At 45.8% G+C, this 24,973-nt stretch overlaps 1 protein-coding gene across 1 annotated transcript in view; it reads right to left on the bottom strand.

Moving 5' to 3' along the window:
• EVPL (envoplakin) overlaps positions 1-24,973 on the bottom strand; it is a 75,741-nt gene that overhangs the window by 20,778 nt on the left and 29,990 nt on the right. The window contains exons 4-12 of the mRNA XM_073587904.1: positions 14,746-14,900; positions 14,116-14,239; positions 13,471-13,593; positions 12,774-12,812; positions 11,766-11,927; positions 8,859-8,966; positions 7,627-7,722; positions 836-1,108; positions 5-162 (exon numbers count right to left, since the gene is read on the bottom strand). Of these exons, the coding sequence (XP_073444005.1) occupies positions 5-162; positions 836-1,108; positions 7,627-7,722; positions 8,859-8,966; positions 11,766-11,927; positions 12,774-12,812; positions 13,471-13,593; positions 14,116-14,239; positions 14,746-14,900 (1,238 nt within the window). The remainder of the gene's footprint in view (positions 1-4; positions 163-835; positions 1,109-7,626; positions 7,723-8,858; positions 8,967-11,765; positions 11,928-12,773; positions 12,813-13,470; positions 13,594-14,115; positions 14,240-14,745; positions 14,901-24,973) is intronic.

Genomic DNA, 24,973 nt, shown 5'->3' with positions numbered 1-24,973 from the left:
TCACCTCTTCAATCTGTCAGCAGCCTCTGGGTCTGGGGGAGGGATCGTAAAACAGGCAGCGGGAGCATCCTTGGTTCCTCCATCACCAGAACCCTGTACAACCCAGTTCTCGTTCTTGCTGTTATCTTTCAGTGTGTATGTATCCCCTTTGTTTAGCTGGACCTGAAGAAAAGGAGCTGATTAGACATTGCTCTATAGATTATGAATAAAGTAATTGACTTAATCATCTCTACCTTTATTCACTGTATGTGTATGAGTGGTGAGCTGTAAAAGTTGAGCGTCAGTGTTTGAGAAAATGAATTGGATGACTTTCTTTTTTCATTAAATTAAAAATACTAGACCATGAACTCTGGTTTACAGTATTACTTGCCACCCCAGTCCAATACTGTCCATAGGTTAGTAAACCTTAGCTGACATTGACCCTAGTGAGTGTAGATCATGAGCCTAATTAGATACTGGAGCTGATATACGCAATGTTCCTGTGCCTTGAAATATGTTTGATACAAAAAGTGAGTTTGTAATGTAAGCCTTTTCCATTTCACCTGATTTAACATCGGACATTGCCGATACAAGCCAGGTTGAAGAGTTGCCCAGGAAGCAAACCAATGCTTAGTAGGTGATGTGTAATTTCCCTCTCAGTTAGAACAAGGCATATGCACAATCGTCCACCGATTTCCCCATATAACTGTTGGCCAGAAGAAAGAGCTGTCCCACATATCCTTTAACATTCAGTATGAATTAAGAAAAGTTTGTAGGCCTCTAGCTTAGCACACTGTTAACTCATGTTTATACTGTACATTTTTCATAAATATCAAGAATTACATGGGAAACATACATCTCCTGAATCCCAATCACAGATGGTTTCCACATTAACCATCTGCTTTGGTCTTATCCTCCTCTGTTTGATAGGAACAATTTGTGGGGCTTTTTGCTTGAGTTCAGACAAGGTCTTCTCGGCTTGGACCAACTGCTTATCCTCCTTCTCCAACTGCAGAAGTAGATCAGATACTGCCCCTGGCACCTGTGTGTTGGGCTGGGAGTATTTGGTGTCCAAGTTTCTCTTCACAGTATTCAGGGTTTCAGCTACAGAGTCTGCATCATCATGGAACTTTACGAAGAGGATAGAGACAATTGTTAGTTTTATTACTGATAGCACTAAATGACAGCACATGATTTATTACATTTGTTCCAAGAGGACTTCTTTCTACTGATGCACCATGGGGTCCTGTTTACACTAACGTATTAGAAAGTTCTTCTTTACTATAAGGCACGAGGAAGTTGCTTGTTACGCACCAGGAGATTCTGCTTTGAACCACCACACCAGGAGGCTGTGCTTTACACTAACGAACCAGGAGACTGTGCTTTACACTAACACACTAGGAAGCTGTGCCTCACACTAACGCACCAGGAGGCTGTGCTTTACACTAGCGCACCAGGAGGCTGTGCTTTACACTAACGCACCAGGAGGCTGTGCTTTACACTAACGCACCAGGAGGCTGTGTTTTATACTAGCGCACCAGGAGGCTGTGCTTTACGCTAACGCACCATTAGGCTGTGCTTTACACTAAGGCACCAGGAGGCTGTGCTTTACACTTACGCATCATTAGGCTGTGCTTTACACTAATGCACCAGGAGGCTGTGCTTTACGCTAACGTACCATTAGGCTGTGCTTTACACTAAGGCACCAGGAGGCTGTGCTTTACACTTACGCATCATTAGGATGTGCTTTACACTAATGCACCAGGAGGCTGTGCTTTACACTAACGCACCAGGAGGCTGTGCTTTACACTAACGCACCAGGAGGCTGTGCTTTACACTAACGCACCAGGAGGCTGTGCTTTAAACTAATGCACCAGGAGGCTGTGCTTTACACTAACGCACCAGGAGGCTGTGCTTTACACTAACACACCATTAGGCTGTGCTTTACACTAACGCACCATTAGGCTGTGTTTTACACTAAGGCACCAGGAGGCTGTGCTTTATACTAACGCACCATTAGGCTGTGCTTTACAATAACGCACCAGGAGGCTGTGCTTTACACTAACGCACCGGGAGGCTGTGCTTTACACTAATGCACCAGGAGGCTGTGCTTTACACTAACGCACCAGGAGGCTGTGCTTTACACTAACACACCATTAGGTTGTGCTTTACACTAACGCACCATTAGGCTGTGTTTTACACTAAGGCACCTGGAGGCTGTGCTTTATATAAATGCACCATTAGGCTGTGCTTTACACTAAGGCATCAGGAGGCTGTGCTTTATACTAACGCACCATTAGGCTGTGCTGTACACTAACGCACCAGGAGGCTGTGCTTTACACTAACGCACCAGGAGGCTGTGCTTTATACTAACGCACCAGTAGGCTGTGCTTTGTACTAACGCACCAGTAGGCTGTGCTTTACACTAACGCACCAGGAGGCTGTGCTTTACACTAACGCAACAGGAGGCTGTGCTTTACACTAACGCACCAGGAGGCTGTGCTTTACACTAACGCACCAGGAGGCTGTGCTTTACACTAACGCACCAGGAGGCTGTGCTTTACACTAACGCACCAGGAGGCTGTGCTTTACACTAATGCACCAGGAGGCTGTGCTTTACACTAACGCACCAGGAGGCTGTGCTTTATACTAACGCACCATTAGGCTGTGCTTTACACTAAGGCACCAGGAGGCTGTGCTTTGTACTAACGCACCAGTAGGCTGTGCTTTACACTAACGCACCAGGAGGCTGTGCTTTACACTTACGCACCAGGAGGCCGTGCTTTACACTTACGCACCAGGAGGCTGTGCTTTAAACTAACGCACCATTAGGCTGTGCTTTACACTAAGGCACCAGGAAGCTGTGCTTTATACTAACGCACCAGGAAGCTGTGCTTTACACTAACGCACCAGGAGGCTGTGCTTTACACTAACGCACCATTAGGCTTTGCTTTACACTAACGCACCATTAGGCTGTGTTTTACACTAAGGCACCAGGAGGCTGTGCTTTATACTAACGCACCATTAGGCTGTGCTTTACACTAAGGCATCAGGAGGCTGTGCTTTATACTAACGCACCATTAGGCTGTGCTTTACACTAACGCACCAGGAGGCTGTGCTTTACACTTTCGCACCAGGAGGCTGTGCTTTACACTAACGCACCAGGAGGCTGTGCTTTACACTAACGCAACAGGAGGCAGTGCTTTCCACTAACGCACCAGGAGGCTGTGCTTTACACTAACGCACCAGGAGGCTGTGCTTTACGCTAGCGCACCATTAGGCTGTGCTTTACACTAAGGCACCAGGAGGCTGTGCTTTACACTTACGCATCATTAGGCTGTGCTTTACACTAACGCACCAGGAGGCTGTGCTTTACACTAACGCACCAGGAGGCTGTGCTTTACACTTACGCACCAAGAGGCTGTGCTTTAAACTAACGCACCAGGAGGCTGTGCTTTACACTAACGCAACAGGAGGCAGTGCTTTACACTAACGCACCAGGAGGCTGTGCTTTACACTAACGCACCAGGAGGCTGTGCTTTACACTAACGCACCAGGAGGCTGTGCTTTACACAATGCACCAGGAGGCTGTGCTTTATACTAACGCACCATTAGGCTGTGCTTTACACTAAGGCACCAGGAGGCTGTGCTTCATACTAACGCACCAGGAGGCTGTGCTTTACACTAACGCACCAGGAGGCTGTGTTTTACACTAACGCACCAGGAGGCTGTGCATTAAACTAACGCACCATTAGGCTGTGCTTTACACTAAGGCACCAGGAAGCTGTGCTTTATACTAACGCACCAGGAAGCTGTGCTTTACACTAATGCACCAGGAGGCTGTACTTTACACTAACGCACCATTAGGCTGTGCTTTACACTAACGCACCATTAGGCTGTGTTTTACACTAAGGCACCAGGAGGCTGTGCTTTATACTAACGCACCATTAGGCTGTGCTTTACACTAAGGCATCAGGAGGCTGTGCTTTATACTAACGCACCATTAGGCTGTGCTTTACACTAACACACCAGGAGGCTGTGCTTTAACGCACCAGGAGGCTGTGCTTTACACTAACGCACCAGGAGGCTGTGCTTTACACTAACGCACCAGGAGGCTGTGCTTTACACTAACGCACCAGGAGGCAGTGCTTTACGCTAACGCACCATTAGGCTGTGCTTTACACTAACGCACCAGGAGGCTGTGCTTTACACTTACGCATCATTAGGCTGTGCTTTACACTAACGCACCAGGAGGCTGTGCTTTACACTAACGCACCAGGAGGCTGTGCTTTACACTTACACACCAGGAGGCTGTGCTTTAAACTAACGCACCAGGAGGCTGTGCTTTACACTAACGCAACAGGAGGCTGTGCTTTACACTAACGCAACAGGAGGCAGTGCTTTACACTAACGCACCAGGAGGCTGTGCTTTACACTAACGCACCAGGAGGCTGTGCTTTACACTAACGCAACAGGAGGCAGTGCTTTACACTAACGCACCAGGAGGCTGTGCTTTACACTAACGCACCAGGAGGCTGTGCATTAAACTAACGCACCATTAGGCTGTGCTTTACACTAAGGCACCAGGAAGCTGTGCTTTATACTAACGCACCAGGAAGCTGTGCTTTACACTAACGCACCAGGAGGCTGTACTTTACACTAACGCACCATTAGGCTGTGCTTTACACTAACGCACCATTAGGCTGTGTTTTACACTAAGGCACCAGGAGGCTGTGCTTTATACTAACGCACCATTAGGCTGTGCTTTACACTAAGGCATCAGGAGGCTGTGCTTTATACTAACGCACCATTAGGCTGTGCTTTACACTAACACACCAGGAGGCTGTGCTTTAACGCACCAGGAGGCTGTGCTTTACACTAACGCACCAGGAGGCTGTGCTTTACACTAACGCACCAGGAGGCTGTGCTTTACACTAACGCACCAGGAGGCAGTGCTTTACGCTAACGCACCATTAGGCTGTGCTTTACACTAAGGCACCAGGAGGCTGTGCTTTACACTTACGCATCATTAGGCTGTGCTTTACACTAACGCACCAGGAGGCTGTGCTTTAAACTAACGCACCAGGAGGCTGTGCTTTACACTAACGCAACAGGAGGCTGTGCTTTACACTTACACACCAGGAGGCTGTGCTTTAAACTAACGCACCAGGAGGCTGTGCTTTACACTAACGCAACAGGAGGCTGTGCTTTACACAATGCACCAGGAGGCTGTGCTTTATACTAACGCACCATTAGGCTGTGCTTTACACTAACGCACCAAGAGGCTGTGCTTTAAACTAACGCACCAGGAGGCTGTGCTTTACACTAACGCACCAGGAGGCTGTGCTTTACACTTACACACCAGGAGGCTGTGCTTTAAACTAACGCACCAGGAGGCTGTGCTTTACACTAACGCAACAGGAGGCTGTGCTTTACACTAACGCAACAGGAGGCAGTGCTTTACACTAACGCACCAGGAGGCTGTGCTTTACACTAACGCACCAGGAGGCTGTGCTTTACACTAACGCAACAGGAGGCAGTGCTTTACACTAACGCACCAGGAGGCTGTGTTTTACACTAACGCACCAGGAGGCTGTGCATTAAACTAACGCACCATTAGGCTGTGCTTTACACTAAGGCACCAGGAAGCTGTGCTTTATACTAACGCACCAGGAAGCTGTGCTTTACACTAACGCACCAGGAGGCTGTACTTTACACTAACGCACCATTAGGCTGTGCTTTACACTAACGCACCATTAGGCTGTGTTTTACACTAAGGCACCAGGAGGCTGTGCTTTATACTAACGCACCATTAGGCTGTGCTTTACACTAAGGCATCAGGAGGCTGTGCTTTATACTAACGCACCATTAGGCTGTGCTTTACACTAACACACCAGGAGGCTGTGCTTTAACGCACCAGGAGGCTGTGCTTTACACTAACGCACCAGGAGGCTGTGCTTTACACTAACGCACCAGGAGGCTGTGCTTTACACTAACGCACCAGGAGGCAGTGCTTTACGCTAACGCACCATTAGGCTGTGCTTTACACTAAGGCACCAGGAGGCTGTGCTTTACACTTACGCATCATTAGGCTGTGCTTTACACTAACGCACCAGGAGGCTGTGCTTTACACTAACGCACCAGGAGGCTGTGCTTTACACTTACACACCAGGAGGCTGTGCTTTAAACTAACGCACCAGGAGGCTGTGCTTTACACTAACGCAACAGGAGGCTGTGCTTTACACTAACGCAACAGGAGGCAGTGCTTTACACTAACGCACCAGGAGGCTGTGCTTTACACTAACGCACCAGGAGGCTGTGCTTTACACTAACGCAACAGGAGGCAGTGCTTTACACTAACGCACCAGGAGGCTGTGCTTTACACTAACGCACCAGGAGGCTGTGCTTTACACTAACGCACCAGGAGGCTGTGCTTTATACTAACGCACCAGGAGGCAGTGCTTTAAACTAACGCACCATTAGGCTGTGCTTTACACTAAGTCACCAGGAGGCTGTGCTTTACACTAACACACCAGGAAGCTGTGCTTTACACTAACGCACCAGGAGGCTGTGCTTTACACTAACGCACCATTAGGCTGTGCTTTACACTAATGCACCATTAGGCTGTGTTTTACACTAAGGCACCAGGAGGCTGTGCTTTATACTAACGCACCATTAGGCTGTGCTTTACACTAAGGCATCAGGAGGCTGTGCTTTATACTAACGCACCATTAGGCTGTGCTTTACACTAACGCACCAGGAGGCTGTGCTTTAACGAACCAGGAGGCTGTGCTTTACACTTACGCACCAGGAGGCTGTGCTTTACACTAACGCACCAGGAGGCTGTGCTTTACACTAAGGCACCAGGAGGCTGTGCTTTATACTAACGCACCAGGAAGCTGTGCTTTACACTAACGCACCAGGAGGCTGTGCTTTACACTAACGCACCAGGAGGCTGTGCTTTACACTAACGCACAATTAAGCTGTGCTTTACACTAAGGCACCAGGAGGCTGTGCTTTATACTAATGCACCAGGAAGCTGTGCTTTACACTAACGCACCAGGAGGCTGTGCTTTACACTAACGCACCAGGAGGCATCAGGAGGAGCTTCTGCTTTCAGCTAACTCACCAGGAGGTTATGCTTTACATTAATCATGATTTTTATACAGGAACATGGAGTTTTCAATGAACTTTACTGTAAAAAAAAATTACTCTCTTAATAGTTCTATTTTGATTCTGGTGCCTTTATATAGTAGCTATTCCTGTGGGCTGCCATATTATTTTCCTAATGGAGCCATGAATTGGAATAATGGACACTGATCATATAATAACTTCTGTTATCTTTTCTTGTTTTGTTTTCTCTTATTATTATTATTTTTTAATGCATAAGATACTTTGCTAGCTACACTATTCTGGTTATCAATAACATGGGAAATAAAAAGGAATGCAAAACAGTTGATATGTAAGGCTGGCTTCAAATGGTTGAGTTTCACAATCTGTGTTTGGATCGTGATTTCCAGACTGTCAGCGGGCCTCCTGACCCCAACTCAACAGCCATATACTGTATATGCCTATGTAAAAGCAGACTATGAAATGCATATGTGTGAAACTAAGCTGAAACTAACACTTTAATACAAAACTCCTTACCTTCTTGTATTCTTCTGCATTCTTTAGATGGTTCTCCTGACAGATGCACAAGTTCAGAAAGTTCTGCCACTCTCCTTTCAGGGCTTCGTCATGGGCCTGAGATATGAACATTTATGATCAGATTTTCCACAATGAAATGCCAAAGTGTTAAAACAGTAACTAGTATCCATTTTTCAGAATCTAAAATGCACTTTTTAGCAACCAAAAAAGAACTGCTAAAAAGTCTCTTCATCTTATAATTTGGATTCAGTCGACCAGAGGGTATTGCAATCTTCATCTTCGGTTTCTTTACTAATTGCCATTGATGACCTGCCGCTTGCTAAAAAACTGGAGTTAAATACCTTTTAAAAATCGCTGAGCTTCCTTGATTCTGACGTTCTTTTCTCATATGTGCAGTATCACTCCATTGCAGAAATATTCACATCTGTTTCTTTTGGAACTCAACATGTGAAATTTCTGTTTGCAGACCATGTCTGCTTTCACCCCTCCCTGCCAGATACTGCCAATCAAAGCTCAGCAGCTGATCTAGTAGTTTATCAGTCTTAGATGCTGCTGAGCGGTGATTGGCAGTATCTGAGAGGGAGGGTTTAATGCACATGCCCAACATAGATTTCACATACTGCACTCCAGAAGAAACAAGTGAATATCTCTGCAATGGAGTGACACAACTCAAAATGGAAAAGAGCAGCATAATCAGGGGAACGTGGGGATTTTTATAAGCAATCTAAATGTTTTGAGGAAGTGATAGGCCCTATTTAAATACTGTAAGAGATTGAAAGCAGCATTTTAACTGTTTAACATCAGCGATGGTAGCTAACCTCCTGCCAAGGCTGTTATACACAGATGCCAGCATCATCGATGTGTGGATAGAGATCAGCTCCTGAGCCCACCTCCACATGCTTTAACCCTAAATGTATGTGATTATGTGTTACTGACTTTAGGGATTTTAAGAATACGCACCCTTGGCCAATTTCTACAATTTATGGATGAAATTTGTTCAAATCTCATCTATTTGCTGTACTCTATTCCACTATGGATTTTCTCCCATCATGGAAAATCTGTTACAATTTCAGTATATGTAGACGCACCCCAACCAAAGCAAATTTTCCATAAAATATACATTAAAATCTAAAAAGGTATATGCAAAAAAACATACATTTTTTATTATGACTCGTAATGTTAACATTCTTATGAGCAGTAACATTTTGGGCAGTGATTGTTTGGTGGCATACCTGGATGCAGCTGGCAGCGGGATGTTTGAGCTCTACCATTCTGTCGCCATCATCCAGCAGGCCATTCACCGTCTCCTCCTGGGGCAGCAAATCCTCTGTCTTAAAGCGCTGCAATGTTAAGAATTGCACTTCAATTATAATCATACTGGAAAGTGTATCCCAATTTTTTTTTTACTGTGAGAACCTAATTTTTAGGGTTTTGTTTTGCTTGCTCTGCATTCACCATGCGTCACTCGGCAGTTCCCAAAATGTTTTTCTATACTGTGCTTGCTAGACTGGAGCTAACACAGATGAGAAAATCGTCAAGCTGGTGCAGTAAATTTTCTGAATACGCCGCTAAGCTCTTCGATGTACAGACTCACCTTGTAGGTTGATGACATTGGCACTACTGCATATTTTCAGGATTCCTGTACAATTGCAGGCACAGTACCATTATATACAGAGAAAACGATGACAAGGTGTGTATGCTCGATCTGTCTGCATAGAACTACTGAGGGACAAAACTGGGCATTTTTCATGTTTTGTTATCTCAAAACTTGGAATTTCACAGGCTTTTATAAGGATTTGCATCAGTTCATGTAAAAAACATGCTTACAAGTGTGAACATTTGGTTTTCTTTTTATTGTGCAGCAAACAACAAATAGGACAAAATAATTGAAAACTTCAGTGTGCTATTCACTCCCCTAAAGACAGTAACGTGTAGAGCCTCATTTTGCAGTAAATACAGCTGCAAGTTGCTTTGCACACGTCTCTATGAGCTTTCCACATCTTGCCACTGGGATTTTTGCCCATTCGGCAAGGCAAATCTGCTCCAGCTTCTTCAGGTTACAGATGGTTTCCTCTGGTGAACAGCAATCTTCAAGTCTGACCACAGATCCTCAATTGGATTAAGGTCTGGGCTTTGACTAGGTCAGTCCTAAACATTTACATGTTTCCCCTTAAATCATGTGAGTGTTGCTTCAGCAGTATGCTTTGGGTCATTGTCTTGTTGGAACAAGAACCTCTGTCCCTGTTTCAAATCACAGACAGACTGAGACAGGTTTTTCTCAAGAATATCCCAGTATTTCGCACAATCCATCTTCCCCTCGACATGGACAATTTTTCCTGTCCCTGGTGCCGAAAAACATCCCCACAGCATGATGCTGCTACCATTATGTTTCACTGTGAGGATGTTGTCCTTGGGGTGGATTATTGATTAATTATGGATTGTTGTATCAAATTATGGATGTGATGGTGCTGCACTGGATCAAGATTGGGATTTTTTTTAAAAACTTAACCTGGACTGGTACTTCTCAACGACTATGTCCCTGGCTTGTTTGGAGATCTCCTTGGTCTTCATGGTGTTGTTTGGTTACTGGTGCCTCTTACTTAATGGTGTTGCAACCTCTTTTGCCTCTCAGAAAAGGTGTGTATATACTGACTGACCATGTGACACTTAGACAGCACACAGGGGGACTTCCTTTCACTAAACATGTGACTTATGAAGGTACCGTAATTTCTTGCACCAAATATTTTTAGGGGCTTCATAACAAAAGGGGTGAAATACATATGCACATGCATGCACATGGCAATTTTCAGCTATTTGATCCCATAAATTTAATTTATGCCTATATTTTTCTTATTTCACCAACTTAGACTATTTAGTGCTGATTAGTGATGAGCGAACGTGCTCAGATAACGTCTTATCCAAGCATGCCCAGGTGTTATGCAAGTATCTTGGGAATAGTGCTCATATATTATGTTCGAGGTGTTGTAGCTGCATTATTTGCAGCTGTTAGACAGCCTCAACACATGCGGGGATTGCCTATTTGTTAGGGAATCCCCACATGTGTTGAGTCTAACAGCCCCAAATCATGCAGCTGCGGGGACTCGAACATAATATACGAGGATGCCTAGAAGCTTGGATAACACCCAGGTATGCAGATAAGATGTTATCTGAGCACAATCACTCAGCACTAGTGCTGATGCATCTCACACACACACCAGATTACAAAAATACTTAAACACAGGTTGTAATGCAACAAAATATGTAAAAAACCAACCAAGGGGGTGAATACTTGGCAAGCTACTGTATGTATTTCTACAGTATGTGTGTATATATATATATATATATATATATATATATATTTATTTACTTAAATTACTTTGAATTGAAAAATGTATTGTTTAGGTTAGTTTAATAACATAAGCCATGTATGTCATTATGGGAACCTCTTTAAGTGAACTGGGGCAGTTTTAGAGTTTTCCTTTATTGTAGTCAACCCTCTTTAGTTTCCTGTTATGTTAAAGCACACACAATGGGGTAACAGTCAAAGGACCCTATTCAGGATTGTTGTTTTTTGGAGTAAAGGTCCCCATAGTCATTAGACTGCTGCTGGACGAAAGATACTCAGCTGATGGTTTGGCCGTCTTTCTTTCCTGTATGGGATTTCCATGTGTTCTCTATAAAATTCTCATGTGTATGGGGCTAAGTTTGCCCTTTTTTAGTGGCTTTAGTATTTCTTCTTTATTCTCTTTAAGAGGTGCACTATTTTTACATCTTTTGACAGTTTCATGAAATCTGATTTTTACCAAATGTCACAAATTTTTGGCGCATCTCACTTTAGTTTCAGCCTGGACAAAAGGTTTCTGCCAGAGTTTTTGATTTGATGCATTTTTAGACAAATGTGCAAATTTTAAAGGATTTATGATTTTGTGCACTAAAAAAGTCGCAAACACAGTGAAACAGAAAAATGAAGAGCATTTTTTTTTATTTTGTGCCATATTCATGAACCACTTTGAAGAATTTAACGCTAAAAAAATGTTGATATACAACTCCTTAACAGATTTGATAACCACTGTACGAGCTATCGTACATTCCACATATTGGATAGGGGCTTAAACATTGCGATTGATAGGTGCTCTTACCTCGTATTGCCTGCGGGTGCTAGGCAGATCAGAGATTTGATCACTCCAGTCCTGTTTAAGGATCTTGTTTTGTTCATCACTCAGGTAGAGCAGCTCCTTCGTGCATCCATGCAGGTGGTTGTACAAGCTGCCCAGGTGGCGGCCCCGCCATGCTGAATCTTCCTGTGGTCAGCAATAATGCTACAGATTATTTTACAATTCAGAAATCTAAAATCTCAGAAACCCGGCACCTATCACCAGGTCAAAATTGGACAGTTTTTGCTGTTATTTTACTCCTGCTGCTCCACTGAATATTCCGTTTTTTTTCTTTTTTAAATTCGTCGTACGCTTCATTATTACCCTGTGAACAATGCTCTTCGATAAAGACCTTAACAATTTGAGCTAAATAAAGAGGCCTATTTCTCAAGAATAGCAGGATTAAAGAAAATGGAAAACTTAGGGGAGCAGCAGAAATAAAATAAGAGCAAAAACTGGACACTTTTGACTTTGTGATAGTTTCTATAAGATATTGTTTGGTTCTTTAATTCAAAAGGTCCTAAATTATGTGCTTTTTAATTTCTTAATGTATCTTCATAATACTGGGACTCTATTTTTCTGATATAATACTCCAAATCCACTGAAACGTTTCCAGATTTGGAAAAACATTCTTACTGCCAACAGCCACCACTAGAGGGAGCATAGAGCATTATTCTATAGCGCAGTATGCAAAAAAGCTCCCATGCTCCCTCTAGTGGCGGCTACAGAAAGTCAGCATGTCATCTTTTAAATGTATGTCTTTACAGTGGATTTTGAAGTCTGTATCAGGAAAAAATGGGCTCCATTTATCTAAATGTATATTTGATAATTAATCAGCACAGAAAGATGAACTATCCTAACAAATGGTCGATATTTAAGTCTTGAAAAACCCCTTTAAGATTTCGCTTTTGTAGAAGATAATAATAAATCAACCTTCCAGAAGCTAAAATTATTTGAGATACTTTGAATTGCATTTGTAGAGTGATACCTTACCTGTAGGCTACGGTACTGGTTCTTAACAGCAGTTTGATCCTGTAAGATCAAAGAATAAAATCCACTTCAGTTCAAAGCAAATTAAAAAAAAAGCTGTCCCTCTGCGTATTTTAATATATATACCGATGACCAGCTCTTCTGACACATATAAATATAATAGCGGTTTTAGTGTGAGGCTCCGATTTTTCTGTTTTCCCTTAGAATCTCAGAATTCTGATGTAGCCAGTTCCTGCATCATTAGTGCTATAGCTCAGGGTCACTCACGTGAACTAGGGAAAAAACTCTAAGAGGCAATAGAAGACCCTGTGCTGGCAAGTGCTCTGGATATGCAATGGATATGGAGAGTTGGTCAATCACTTTTTTGCTTTTCTTTGATCTCTGTTCCTTCTGTCCAGTAGAATGATCAGAGAGCACCATAGGATTTGCTGATGGTTTCCTCCTGATACAACAACGGCAAATCCAGGCTACCAGCTGAATTACTATGATATTCTGGTAAAAATAGTATTTTTTTTCCACCAATAACATTGATGACATATCTATTAAATAAGCTATCAATGTCCTATCATTGAAGTTCCAACCTCCTGGACTAATGACACCTCAAGGCCTAAACCTTCATCAACTTGATAAAGAAATTCTGTTGCCATGAACTTCACACTGAATTAATATTCTGTAGTATACAATGATGAGGAAAAACTACCTGAGGGAGGTTGCGGATGTCTGTCCCATACTCATCAATCTCTCTCTGCAGAATGTTGTGTTCAGCAATTTGACGTTCCACATCTGCCAAGCTTGGTCCATATGTATTATTATCGATCGCTGTCTGGAAATAGTATCAAATAGATATTAAATGCAGCAATAGAGCATGGCTATGTGTAACATACACACCTTCTCCATACTGCACCATAACTGGTTCCTTCACACAAATAGTAATTGTGTCCATACTTTCCCCATACTCACAAGTCAGCTGCGTCAGGATAACTACCAAATTGATGGTATCCTCCTACCAGGTCATATTTCTGGGATGTACTCTGTTCTCATTCTCAAATCAACCTAAATTTTCTTACATGCCCATATTATATCCCATGAATGTTCTGCAGATTATTGCCACATCTTATTTTGTGGCCTCCAATCTAACCCTAACTTTGTTACCTGCGTAATCCATGACCTGCTCCCCTATTCCGTCAACACCTATACATATCACAATGGTACATTTTATAAGTGTGGACTGGTAGAGTTGAAGTGAATACACTAAGGATTTGGTGCTATATTTCATATCCAACTGTATTTCCTGCAGTCAATGACTGGACAAAGAAAAATGTATAAAAAGGATTTCCAAGTATACCTTTTTGGTGGCTAGGATCTGTGGCCAGTTGACTTTTGGCTCAGGTGGCGTGATATTATATTTCTCGTACACTTCTCTGTATTCTGCACACTCACCAGTAAGTCGCTCATGGAGCTGGCGGATGCTGGAGACAAAGTGTAAGAAGAAAAGATAGCCGTGGTATCTGAAGTTGTCCTATAAATATTAGTAAGTTACCATACTGCCTATTTTCCAGTATTTTTCATTTCAATTTTCTAGCTTGACCTCAACAATTAAGGTTTTATTATGGTTTGATGGCCATAAGCATTGGATGAAAATCAGCCAACGAGAAAACGATTCTCTGTTCAACAATCACTCGGCCCACATAACTTCTGATTACATTATGGAATGGTGCTGTTCAATGCCGCCATATATGTCCATTGTGATCTGAATTACAGAACGATCGTTTATTGGTCACCTGTGAAGATCGACTACATCATCAGATTAAAAAATCTTAAGAGTCTTGACTGGGGTTCTGAATGAACATTCGACCAGTCAAGACAAGCGATCTTTCATTTCATCCATCCAGCCAGAAGGTGATCATTGTAGTCAAAATCTTCTATTTCCATTAACTCTTATCTTTTATGCATGGCCTCCTTTTTTCTTACTTACTCCTTCTCTATCTCCTCGCCTTGTGGGTGGCCATATTTCTTTGCTTTGTCCACATCAAGGAAAAGATCTTTAAGCAGGAGCTCAGAGTCCTTTAGGTTCTTTGCATTCTCTTGCTGATGTACAAATGACTTCTTCAGAGTGTAATTACTGGCATCCTAAGAAGAAAAACATGTATTTTTGTGAGTACTCACCGTAAAATCCTTTTCTCCGAGACGCTCATTGGGGGACACAGAGACTGTGGGTGTGTGCTTCTGCCGTCTGGAGGCTGACACTAAGTATACAAAAAAAGAGTTAGCTCCTCCTCCGCCGCATACACCCTCGCCCCCAGACCGGGCGTAACTCAGTTTAGTGCATAAGCAGTAGGAGAACGCGCCTTAAACTCAGGCAAGAAATTATACGTCTGGAAAAGGGACCACCCTGATCCTTACATAAGGATTTTTATAACTTAAAATAAGCAAAAGCCAACTGGCTAGTAGGGTGGGTGCTGTGTCCCCCAATGAGCGTCTTGGAGAAAAGGATTTTACGGTGAGTACTCACAAAAATCCATGTTTCTCCTTCGTCTCATTGGGGGACACAGAGACTGTGGGACGTTCTAAAGCAGTCCCTGGGCGGGATCTTAGCTCACCCAATCCATGCTATTTTGCACCCCTGATTAGAGGTGCGCAACTGCTGCCTGGAGAATCTTTCTTCCCAGGCTTGCATCCGAGGATGCCTGGGTATGTACGTTATAATGTTTGACAAACGTATGCAAACTGGACCAGGTAGCTGCTTTGCACACCTGTTCCGCTGAAGCTTGGTGTCGCAGTGCCCATGAGGCACCCACTGCTCGAGCCGAGTGTGCCTTGATCCCTGCCGGAACCGGCGTGCCACTGATTTCATAAGATTCTTGAATCGTCAGGCGAACCCATCTGGCCAAAGTCGCTTTGGACGCAGCAAGCCCCTTCCGCCGCCCTTCTGGGATCACGAATAGAGAGTCTGTCCGGCGGAAAGATGCTGTCCTTGTCACATACCTCCTAAGAGCTCTTACCAGATCCAGTGTGTGCAAAGCCTTTTCTACCCTGTGCACCGGTGCCGGGCAAAACGAGGGTAAGACAATGTCTTCGTTGATATGGAATGCAGAGACAACCTTCGGCAAGAAGGGAGGAGCTGGCCTTAAAACTACCTTATCCTTATAAAAAGTCAAGAACGGCGGTTTACAAGATAAAGCCGCCAATTCCGAAACCCGCCTAATAGACGTAATAGCTACCAGAAAAACGACCTTCCTGGACAGGTAAGGTAAGGAGACTTCTTGTAAGGGTTCGAAGGGGGGCTCCTGAAGGGCCCTGAGCACCAAGTTCAGGTCCCATGATTCCGTCGGCGCCTTATAGGGGGGTACTAAACGTGCGACCCGCTGCATAAACGTCTTAACCTGCCAGACCGAAGCGACCTTTCGTTGAAAAAGGACCGACAGGGCCGAGATTTGCGTCCTGAGCGAACTCGGAGCCAATCCTGCGTCCAGCCCTGCCTGCAAAAAAGCCAGTACGTTGGGGATTGAAAAAACCAGAGGAGCCACTCCGCGATCCCTACACCAACGGAAAAAAACTTCCCAAGTCCAATGATATACCTTCGCCGAGGAAGGCTTTCGGGCACTCACCATCGTGGCCACCACATCGCGCCTGAATCCTGCCTGTGTTAACAGCCAAGATTCAATGGCCACGCCGTCAAACACAGGGCCCCTAAGTTCGGATGGTAGATCGGCCCCTGGGACAGCAAGTCCGGCCGATCTGGTAGACGCCAGGGTACGTCCACCACTAGCTGAACCAGATCTGCATACCAGGCCCTCCGAGGCCAGTCTGGAGCTAGCAGAATTGCTGGAACCTTCTCTCTCCTTAACTTTCTGATGACCCTTGGAAGCAGAGGTAGCGGGGGGGAACAAGTGCGGGAGACGAAACTGGCTCCATGGAAGCACCAGAGCGTCTGCTGCGATCGCCTGCGGGTCGAGGGATCGAGCGACGAACCTTTGTACTTTGGCGTTCTCTCTGGATGCCATAAGGTCCACGTCTGGTGTCCCCCACCGTTGGCAGATCTGTTGAAAAACCTCGGGGTGCAGGGACCATTCCCCTGCCGCGACCCCCTGTCGGCTGAGAAAATCTGCCGCCCAGTTTTCGACTCCCGGAATGTGCACCGCTGAAATTACCACGTGGTTCTTTTCGGCCCAACGCAGTACCAGCCCAACCTCGCGCATGGCTGCTTGGCTGCGCGTGCCCCCCTGATGGTTGACATATGCTACTGCTGTAGCATTGTCCGACTGAATGCGCACCGGCCGGTGTCTCAGGAAACACTGAAAATGTCGCAGGGCCAATCGTATTGCCCGTATCTCCAGAATGTTGATCGGGAGAATTATCTCCTGAATGGACCACCGCCCCTGGGCTGTGTGACTCTGGAAAACTGCTCCCCAACCTTGCAGGCTTGCATCGGTCGTCACCACCAACCACTGTTCCGGGGGAAAGGGTTTCCCCTGGACCAGAGACGAGTCGCGAGTCCACCATCGGAGTGATCGTCGGACCAGCGGAGACAAATTGCACCGATAACTGAGGGATAGCAGCCTTCTGTCCCATGCTGACAAGAGCGCATGCTGAAGCGGACGGAGATGGAACTGGGCAAACGGGATTGCCTCCATCGCCGCCACCATTCTGCCCAACACACTCATGCCGTACCGGATGGATCTGGAGCCTGGCTGTAGAAGGTTCCGTACCCCCTGTTTGATCTTTCGCGCCTTGTCCTGAGGGAGGATCACCAGCCCCCGGGAGGTGTTGAAAACCATGCCTAGGAATACGATTCTCTGGGCTGGAACCAAAGACGACTTGTTCCGATTGATCAACCAGCCTAGACGCGCCAGGGTATCCAGCGTGATACTGACATTCTCCTGGCACGCCTGAAACGACGGCCCCTTTACCAAAAGGTCGTCCAGGTAAGGTAGTACCGTTATGCCCCGAGCATGCAGGATGGCCATAACCACCGCCATTATCTTCGTAAAGACTCTGGGAGCAGTGGCCAGACCGAAGGGCAGAGCAACAAATTGAAAATGTCGCCCTCCGATCGCAAAACGCAGGAACCTCTGGTGTGGAGGAAAAATCGGAATGTGCAGATATGCATCCTGCACGTCGATCGAGGCCAGGAACTCCCCTGGATCCATGGCTGCAATGACCGAACGGAGGGATTCCATCCGGAACCGCCTGACTCTGATGAATTTGTTCAGGATTTTTAGATCTAATACTGGCCTTACTGTCCCGTCCTTTTTGGGGACCGAAAACAGGTTGGAGTAAAAACCTTGTGTCTCTTCGCTTTTCGGCACTGGGACAATGACCCCGTTGCGCTGTAGCGTCATTATGGCCTGTAACAAACCCTCCTCCTGCGATTCTGTTCCGGAAAGCCGGGAACGGAAGAATCGCCGTGGCGGGAGTGCGAGAAACTCTATCTTGTACCCGGACGATATCAATTCTGCCACCCAAGCGTCGCGTGCCACTGCGACCCAAACGTGGCTGAACCTTAGTAGGCGTCCGCCCACTCTGTCGTCCGTAGGTACGAAGCGCCTTGAGTCATTTTGCTGGAGGCTTTTGGGATCTGGCCCCCCTTGTTCTGGGCAAACGGCCTCGGCCTCTACCCAGCGGATTGGCTCTGTAAGAGGTTTGCCTTTCCCTAATCTGACCATCATTTGCGGAGGTGGATGCTCTGGCCGAAGTCCCCCTCCAGGGGTTACGAAAGGGCCGAAAACGCCTCTGTGTCTGCCTGAATGCTGGCCAAGTCCTCTGCTGCGGGAGGAAACTACTCCTCCCCCCTGTGGCTTCTGAGATAAGCTTATCAAGCTTCTCACCGAACAACCGATTGCCCTGAAAAGGCAATGAGGTCAAGGACTTTTTGGAGATAGAATCCGCTTTCCACAATCTCAGCCATAATGCTCGCCTAACGGCGATCGCATTTGCTGCTGCCACCGCAGAACACTCAGCCGCGTCCAGAGAGGCGCTGACGAGAAAATCACTTGCCCCTAAGATCTGATTTGTCACCTCCAAGACCTCCGCAGGCAGATCTCTGTTTTGGAGGGCATTCTGCAGAGCGTCCGCCCATGAATCATAGAATCATAGAATCGTAGAGTTGGAAGGGACCTCCTGGGCCATCTGGTCCAACCCCCTGCTCAAAGCAGGATTCGCTAAATCATCCCAGTTAGATGTCTGTCCAGCCTCTGTTTGAAGACTTCCATTGAAGGAGAACTCACCACTTCTCGTGGCAGCCTGTTCCACTCATTGATCACTCTAACTGTCAAAAAGTTTTTTCTAATATCTAATCTGTGTCTCCTCCCATTCAGCTTCATCCCATTGCTTCTAGTCTTTCCTTGTGCAAATGAGAATAAAGTTGATCCTTCTACAATGTGACAGCCCTTTAGATATTTGTAGACAGCTATTAAGTCTCCTCTCAGTCTTCTCTTTTGCAAACTAAACATTCCCAAATCCTGCAACCTTTCCTCATAAGACAGGGTTTGCAGACCGGTCACCATTCTGGTCGCTCTTTTCTGAACTTGCTCCAGTTTGTTGATGTCTTTTTTCAAATGTGGTGCCCAAAATTGGACACAATATTCCAGATGAGGTCTGACCAAAGAGGAGTAGAGGGAAATAATTACTTCACGTGATCTAGACTGTATGCTTCTGTTAATACATCCTAGAATTGCATTTGCCTTTTTTGCTGCTGCATCACACTGTTGACTCATATTCAGTCTGTGATCTATTAGTATACCCAAGTCTTTTTCACATGTGCTGTCACTTAGCCCTATTCCTCCCATTCTATATGTGCTTTTTTCATTTTTATTGCCCAGATGTAGTACTTTGCATTTCTCCCTGTTAAAAACCATTCTGTTAGTTGCTGCCCACTTCTCCAGTTTATTTAAATCTTTTTGAATCCTCTCTCTCTCTTCTCTAGTATTAGCTATCCCTCCTAGCTTTGTGTCATCAGCAAATTTAATCAGTTTACCCTCAATTCCTTCATCTAAATCGTTGATAAAGATGTTGAACAATACAGGGCCCAGGACAGAGCCCTGTGGTACCCCACTTGAGACATTCTTCCAACTGGATGTGCAGCCATTTACGACCACTCTTTGGGTCCGATCACTAAGCCAGTTATGAATCCACCTAACAGTTGCCTTGTCCATTCCATACTTAGTCATTTTTTCAATAAGGATTGTATGAGAGACTTTGTCAAATGCTTTGCTGAAGTCAAGATATACTATATCTACAGCATTTCCTTGATCCACCCAATCAGTAATACCATCATAGAAGGAAATTAAATTAGTCTGACATGACTTATTAGTTACAAACCCATGCTGACTCTGTTTAATCACTTCATTCTTATCCAGGTATTGACATACATGTTGTTTAATAATTTGTTCAAAGATCTTTCCTGGTATAGAAGTCAGACTCACCGGCCTATAGTTGCCTGGGTCCACCTTCTTCCCCTTTTTGAAGATAGGAACAACATTTGCTCTTCTCCAGTCTTCTGGCACTTCTCCTGTTCTCCAAGAATTTTCAAAGATTATGGAGAGGGGTTCAAAAATTTCTTCTGCTATCTCCTTCAGTACTCTGGGGTGTAATTCATCTGGACCTGGAGACTTGAATACATTTAGGTTAGCTAAGTGTTTCCTCACTATCATTCTGTTTATAGATATCCTGGATTCTTCTATTCCCTTAATAGGACAGTGAATAACAGTTGATGTTACATTTCCTTTCTGAGAGAAAACAGATGCAAAATAGGAATTTAAAAGTTCAGCCTTCTCAACATCCTGTCTTACCATTTCATCATTTTCATCCTGTAAAAATCCTATAGCATCTTTGACTTTTCTTTTACTTTTGACATATCCCCAAAATCCTTTATTATTGCTTTTGACATCTCTTGCAAGCCTCAATTCATTTTCAGCTTTAGATAATCTGATTTGTGCCTTGCAGGTTCTGCAGACAGCATTATATTCTTCTTTAGATATGCCTCCTTCTTTCCATTTTATAAACATTTTTTGCTTCCTTTTTAGCATGTGCTTAAGTTCTGTGTTCATCCATCCTGGTTTCCTTAAATGCTTCCTATTCTTCCCTCTTTTCGGAATTGTTAACAACTGTGCTTTGAGAATTTCATTTTTCAAGATTTCCCATCCTTCCTGGACATTTTTGTCTTTAAGGATATCCAGCCATTGGATCCCTCCAATTCTCTTTCTGAATCCCTTAAAATCTGCCTTTCTGAAATCTAACCTTGACGTCTGAGTCTTCACAGGTCTTCCGCCTCTAGTTATCCAAAATTCTAAAATAGCATGGTCGCTACCTCCTAGGGTCCCAGCCACTTTTACCTCCTCAACCATTTCCTCCCTGTTTATAAGGATTAGATCCAAGGTAGCAGTTCCCCTTGTTTTCTCCTTTACCTTTTGGAAGATAAAGTTGTCAGCAAGAGAGGATAAGAATTTCCTTGACCTGTTAGTTTTGCCTGAGAGAGATTCCCAACAAATGTCTGGATAGTTGAAATCTCCCATGACAACTATGTCATATTTTTTGGAGAACTTGGCCATTTGATGCATAAAGAGTTCATCCATATCTTCAGCTTGCACAGGCGGCCTGTAGTAAATGCCTACAATGGTGTCCTTTCCATTGTTCTGTCCTTGTATTCTTACCCAAACAGTTTCCACAGAACTCCCAGTCTCTGAAGCTTCAATCTCTGTGCAGATATACGCATTTCTAACATACAATGCGACACCCCCTCCTCGTTTATCAAGTCTGTTTCTTGCAAATAAGTTGTATCCTTCTAGTCTTGTATTCCAATCATGTGTATTGTCCCACCAAGTTTCAGTGATTCCAATGACATCATATTTCTTTTCCTGTGTTAGTAGTTCCAATTCTCCTTGTTTGTTGCCCATGCTTTGTGCATTAGTATAGAAACATTTTAGTTTGTGATTGGTTTCTCTTTCTCCAATATTTTTTTTAATTAGATTCTTTCGTCTTTGTTCTTCCTTTCCACTTCTAATAGCAGAGTTCTCAGTAGCATTTGTCAGGTGTATGGCTTTTTCTGGTCTTTTGCTTCCCTTCCCATGTTGTTCTAGTTTAAAGCTCTCCTTACAAGTGTAGCAAGGCGACTTCCAAATACCTGCTTTCCAGTCTTCGTAAGGTGCACCCCATCTCTAGCAAGTAGTCCATCGTATAAGTAGTTCACTCCGTGATCCAGAAATCCAAATCGTTGCTGACGGCACCATCGACGTAGCCAGTTGTTCACCTGCAGAATCTTATTCCACCTCCTTGTTCCATGGCCATCCACTGGGAGGATGGAAGAGAAGACCACCTGCGCTCCCAGTTCTTTCACTTTCTTGCCTAAGTCTTCAAAGTCTCTGCAGATGGTTTCCAGGTCGTTTCTTGCGGTGTCATTTGTCCCCACATATAGTAGCAGGAATGGGTAGTCATCTGTAGGTCTGAAGAGTCCTGATATCCTGTCAGACACATCTTTAATTTTTGCACCTGGAAGACAGCACATTTCTCTTGAAGTTATATCCGGTCTGCAGATAGCGGCCTCTGTTCCTCTCAACAGGGAATCCCCCATGACCACCACTCTCCGTTTCTTCTTCACAACATTTTTCTTTCTCCATCCAGGAGGACTCTGAAGGCGTACAAGGTTGCTGTTTGTTGGCAAAGTCTTATCCTGATGTATTTCTTCATCGTTTTCCTGCGTGAGAGCCTGGTACTGGTTTCTGAGCAGTATGGGTGCTGACTGCCTCCTGATCCTCCTGCTTCTCTGGGTCACATGTCTCCAATCCTCTGTTTCTTCAGGTGCACTTCGAATTTCTTCTCTTTCTGTAACATGAAGAGATAATTCTGCTCTGTCCAAGAACTCTTCACTTTCCTTAATGATCTTCAACGTAGCTAACCTCTCTTCGAGATTTTGCAACTTTTCCTCCAACAGGGTCACAAGCTTGCATTTGTGGCATGTGAAGTTTGGCTTTTCCACTGGTAAATCTGTGAACATGTAGCAAGAAATGCAGCTCACCAAATGGCTCCTGGCCTCTTCCATCTTGAGATTTCTTAAAAAGATGAAAGATGAGCCAAAATTCGCGCGCCGACAGTTGCGCGGTTTCTCCGATTTCCTCTTTTCAGCTGCAACGGCCAAAACCCAGTGATCGTTGAGCTCGCGGAGACTCTTCACTTATCCCTGTAGGCACTGGGAATATGCAAATGATCTCCTCAAGACTCTTCCCCTGGTTTCTCCGATTTCCTCTTTTCAGCTGCAACGGCCAAAACCCAGTGATCGTTCAGCTCGCGGAGACTCTTCACTTATCCCAGAAGGCACTGGGAATATGCAAATGATCTCCTCAAGACTCTTCCCCTGGTTTCTCCGATTTCCTCTTTTCAGCTGCAACGGCCAAAACCCAGTGATCGTTCAGCTCGCGGAGACTCTTCACTTATCCCTGTAGGCACTGGGAATATGCAAATGATCTCCTCAAGACTCTTCCCCTGGTTTCTCCGATTTCCTCTTTTCAGCTGCAACGGCCAAAACCCAGTGATCGTTGAGCTCGCGGAGACTCTTCACTTATCCCTGTAGGCACTGGGAATATGCAAATGATCTCCTCAAGACTCTTCCCCTGGTTTCTCCGATTTCCTCTTTTCAGCTGCAACGGCCAAAACCCAGTGATCGTTGAGCTCGCGGAGACTCTTCACTTATCCCTGTAGGCACTGGGAATATGCAAATGATCTCCTCAAGACTCTTCCCCTGGTTTCCCCTGAAACCATGGCCTTAGCCACCCAAGTAGCCGCAAAGGAGGGGGCTAGGGCCGACCCCGCTGCCTCATACACCGAGCGGGCAAGCCCCTCTATAAGGCGATCAGTTGGGTCCTTGATAGAAGAACCGCTGGGTATCGACAATAGCGATCTGGACGCTAAACGTGATACCGGTGGGTCCACTACTGGCGACTCCACCCATCCCTTATGGAGTTCAGGAGGAAACGGATACTTAGCTTGCAGCGCTTTTTGCATTGCAAAACGCTTATCCGGGTGTTCCCTATGTTTCTGAACTAGCTCCTCGAACTCCGGATGCGTGGCAAACCTTCTATGCGGTCGCCTGGTCTTTTTGAAGGAGACCTTGTGACCTGAGGCCGTGGACACATCGTCCTCGATCTCTAATGTCTGGTTGACTGCCTCAATGAGGCTGTCCACCGAGTCTTGGTATCCCAGGCTTTCTGGATTCCAGGCCTCCTCCTCCTCTTCGCCCTCATCCTGCTCGCTTCCTGAGCTCGGCGACGGGGAACGAGATACCCTAATACCTGCCGCCGAAGCCCCAGAGGGTCCGGCCGACGGGGAACGAGCTCTCTTGCTATGAGCTTGTCTGGTGCTGGAGCGGCCTCTAACGGTCGGAGGGTCCTGAGACGTGGACGAGCTGTCTTCCGCTGGCAGACCTCCATCCTTGTCCCTGCCTGGGCCTTGGAGAGACTCAATTGCCCTTGTAAGGGACATCATAGAGTGTGATAAAGACACCGCCCATTCTGGAGGGTCCTGACCTCTGGGCTCTGCAACAATGGGGGGCTCCTGGGCTCGCTCCGACTCGCAGGCTTCACAAAATTTACCCGGCTGCGCTTTAGGCAGCCTGACCCCACAGGAAACGCAAACAGCGTATAGGAAAGAGTGAGCTTTCCCTTTGCCAGACATATTGCAAGGTAGGGTAGGAGGAGGAGGATAACCCCTTCCTTGACTACTAGTGCGGCACTCGCAACGGGGTTGCACTTACCCACCGGTAATGTCCCACCTTGCGTCTCTTCCACGGGGCGTGCGGCGTTACTCGCCGGGGCACTCGCACTCCGGGAGATAGGGGGCGGCTTCCGGCCCCACTTCGGCGAGGAAATGCAAGGAGGGGGGCGGGAGGTCCCCGGTAACTGTGCGCGCCCGCCGCTCTCCGCCCCCGGAAGTTAGTGGGCGGGGCTCCCGCTACCCCCGGAAGTCGGCGGGCGGGCGCGCGGAACTCCGGACCTCCCCATACAGCGGGGACCGTGGCCGCCCGCGGGGCTCTGGCCGCACTCCACGTGCGGCGTTCGAGGGAGGGGGGCGGGAGCTCCCCGGTCACTGTGCGCGCCCGCCGCTCTCCGCCCCCGGAAGTTAGTGGGCGGGGCTTCCGGCTACCCCCGGAAGTCGGCGGGCGGGCGCGCGCTCACGGATCTCCCCATACAGCGGGGGCCGCGGCCGCCCGCGGG

This window comes from Dendrobates tinctorius, unplaced genomic scaffold (assembly GCF_039654945.1).
Source record: "Dendrobates tinctorius isolate UK_male_01 unplaced genomic scaffold, ASM3965494v1 ptg000103l, whole genome shotgun sequence".
NCBI lineage: Eukaryota > Metazoa > Chordata > Amphibia > Anura > Dendrobatidae > Dendrobates > Dendrobates tinctorius.
This window is presented reverse-complemented; position numbering and strand designations above follow the sequence as displayed.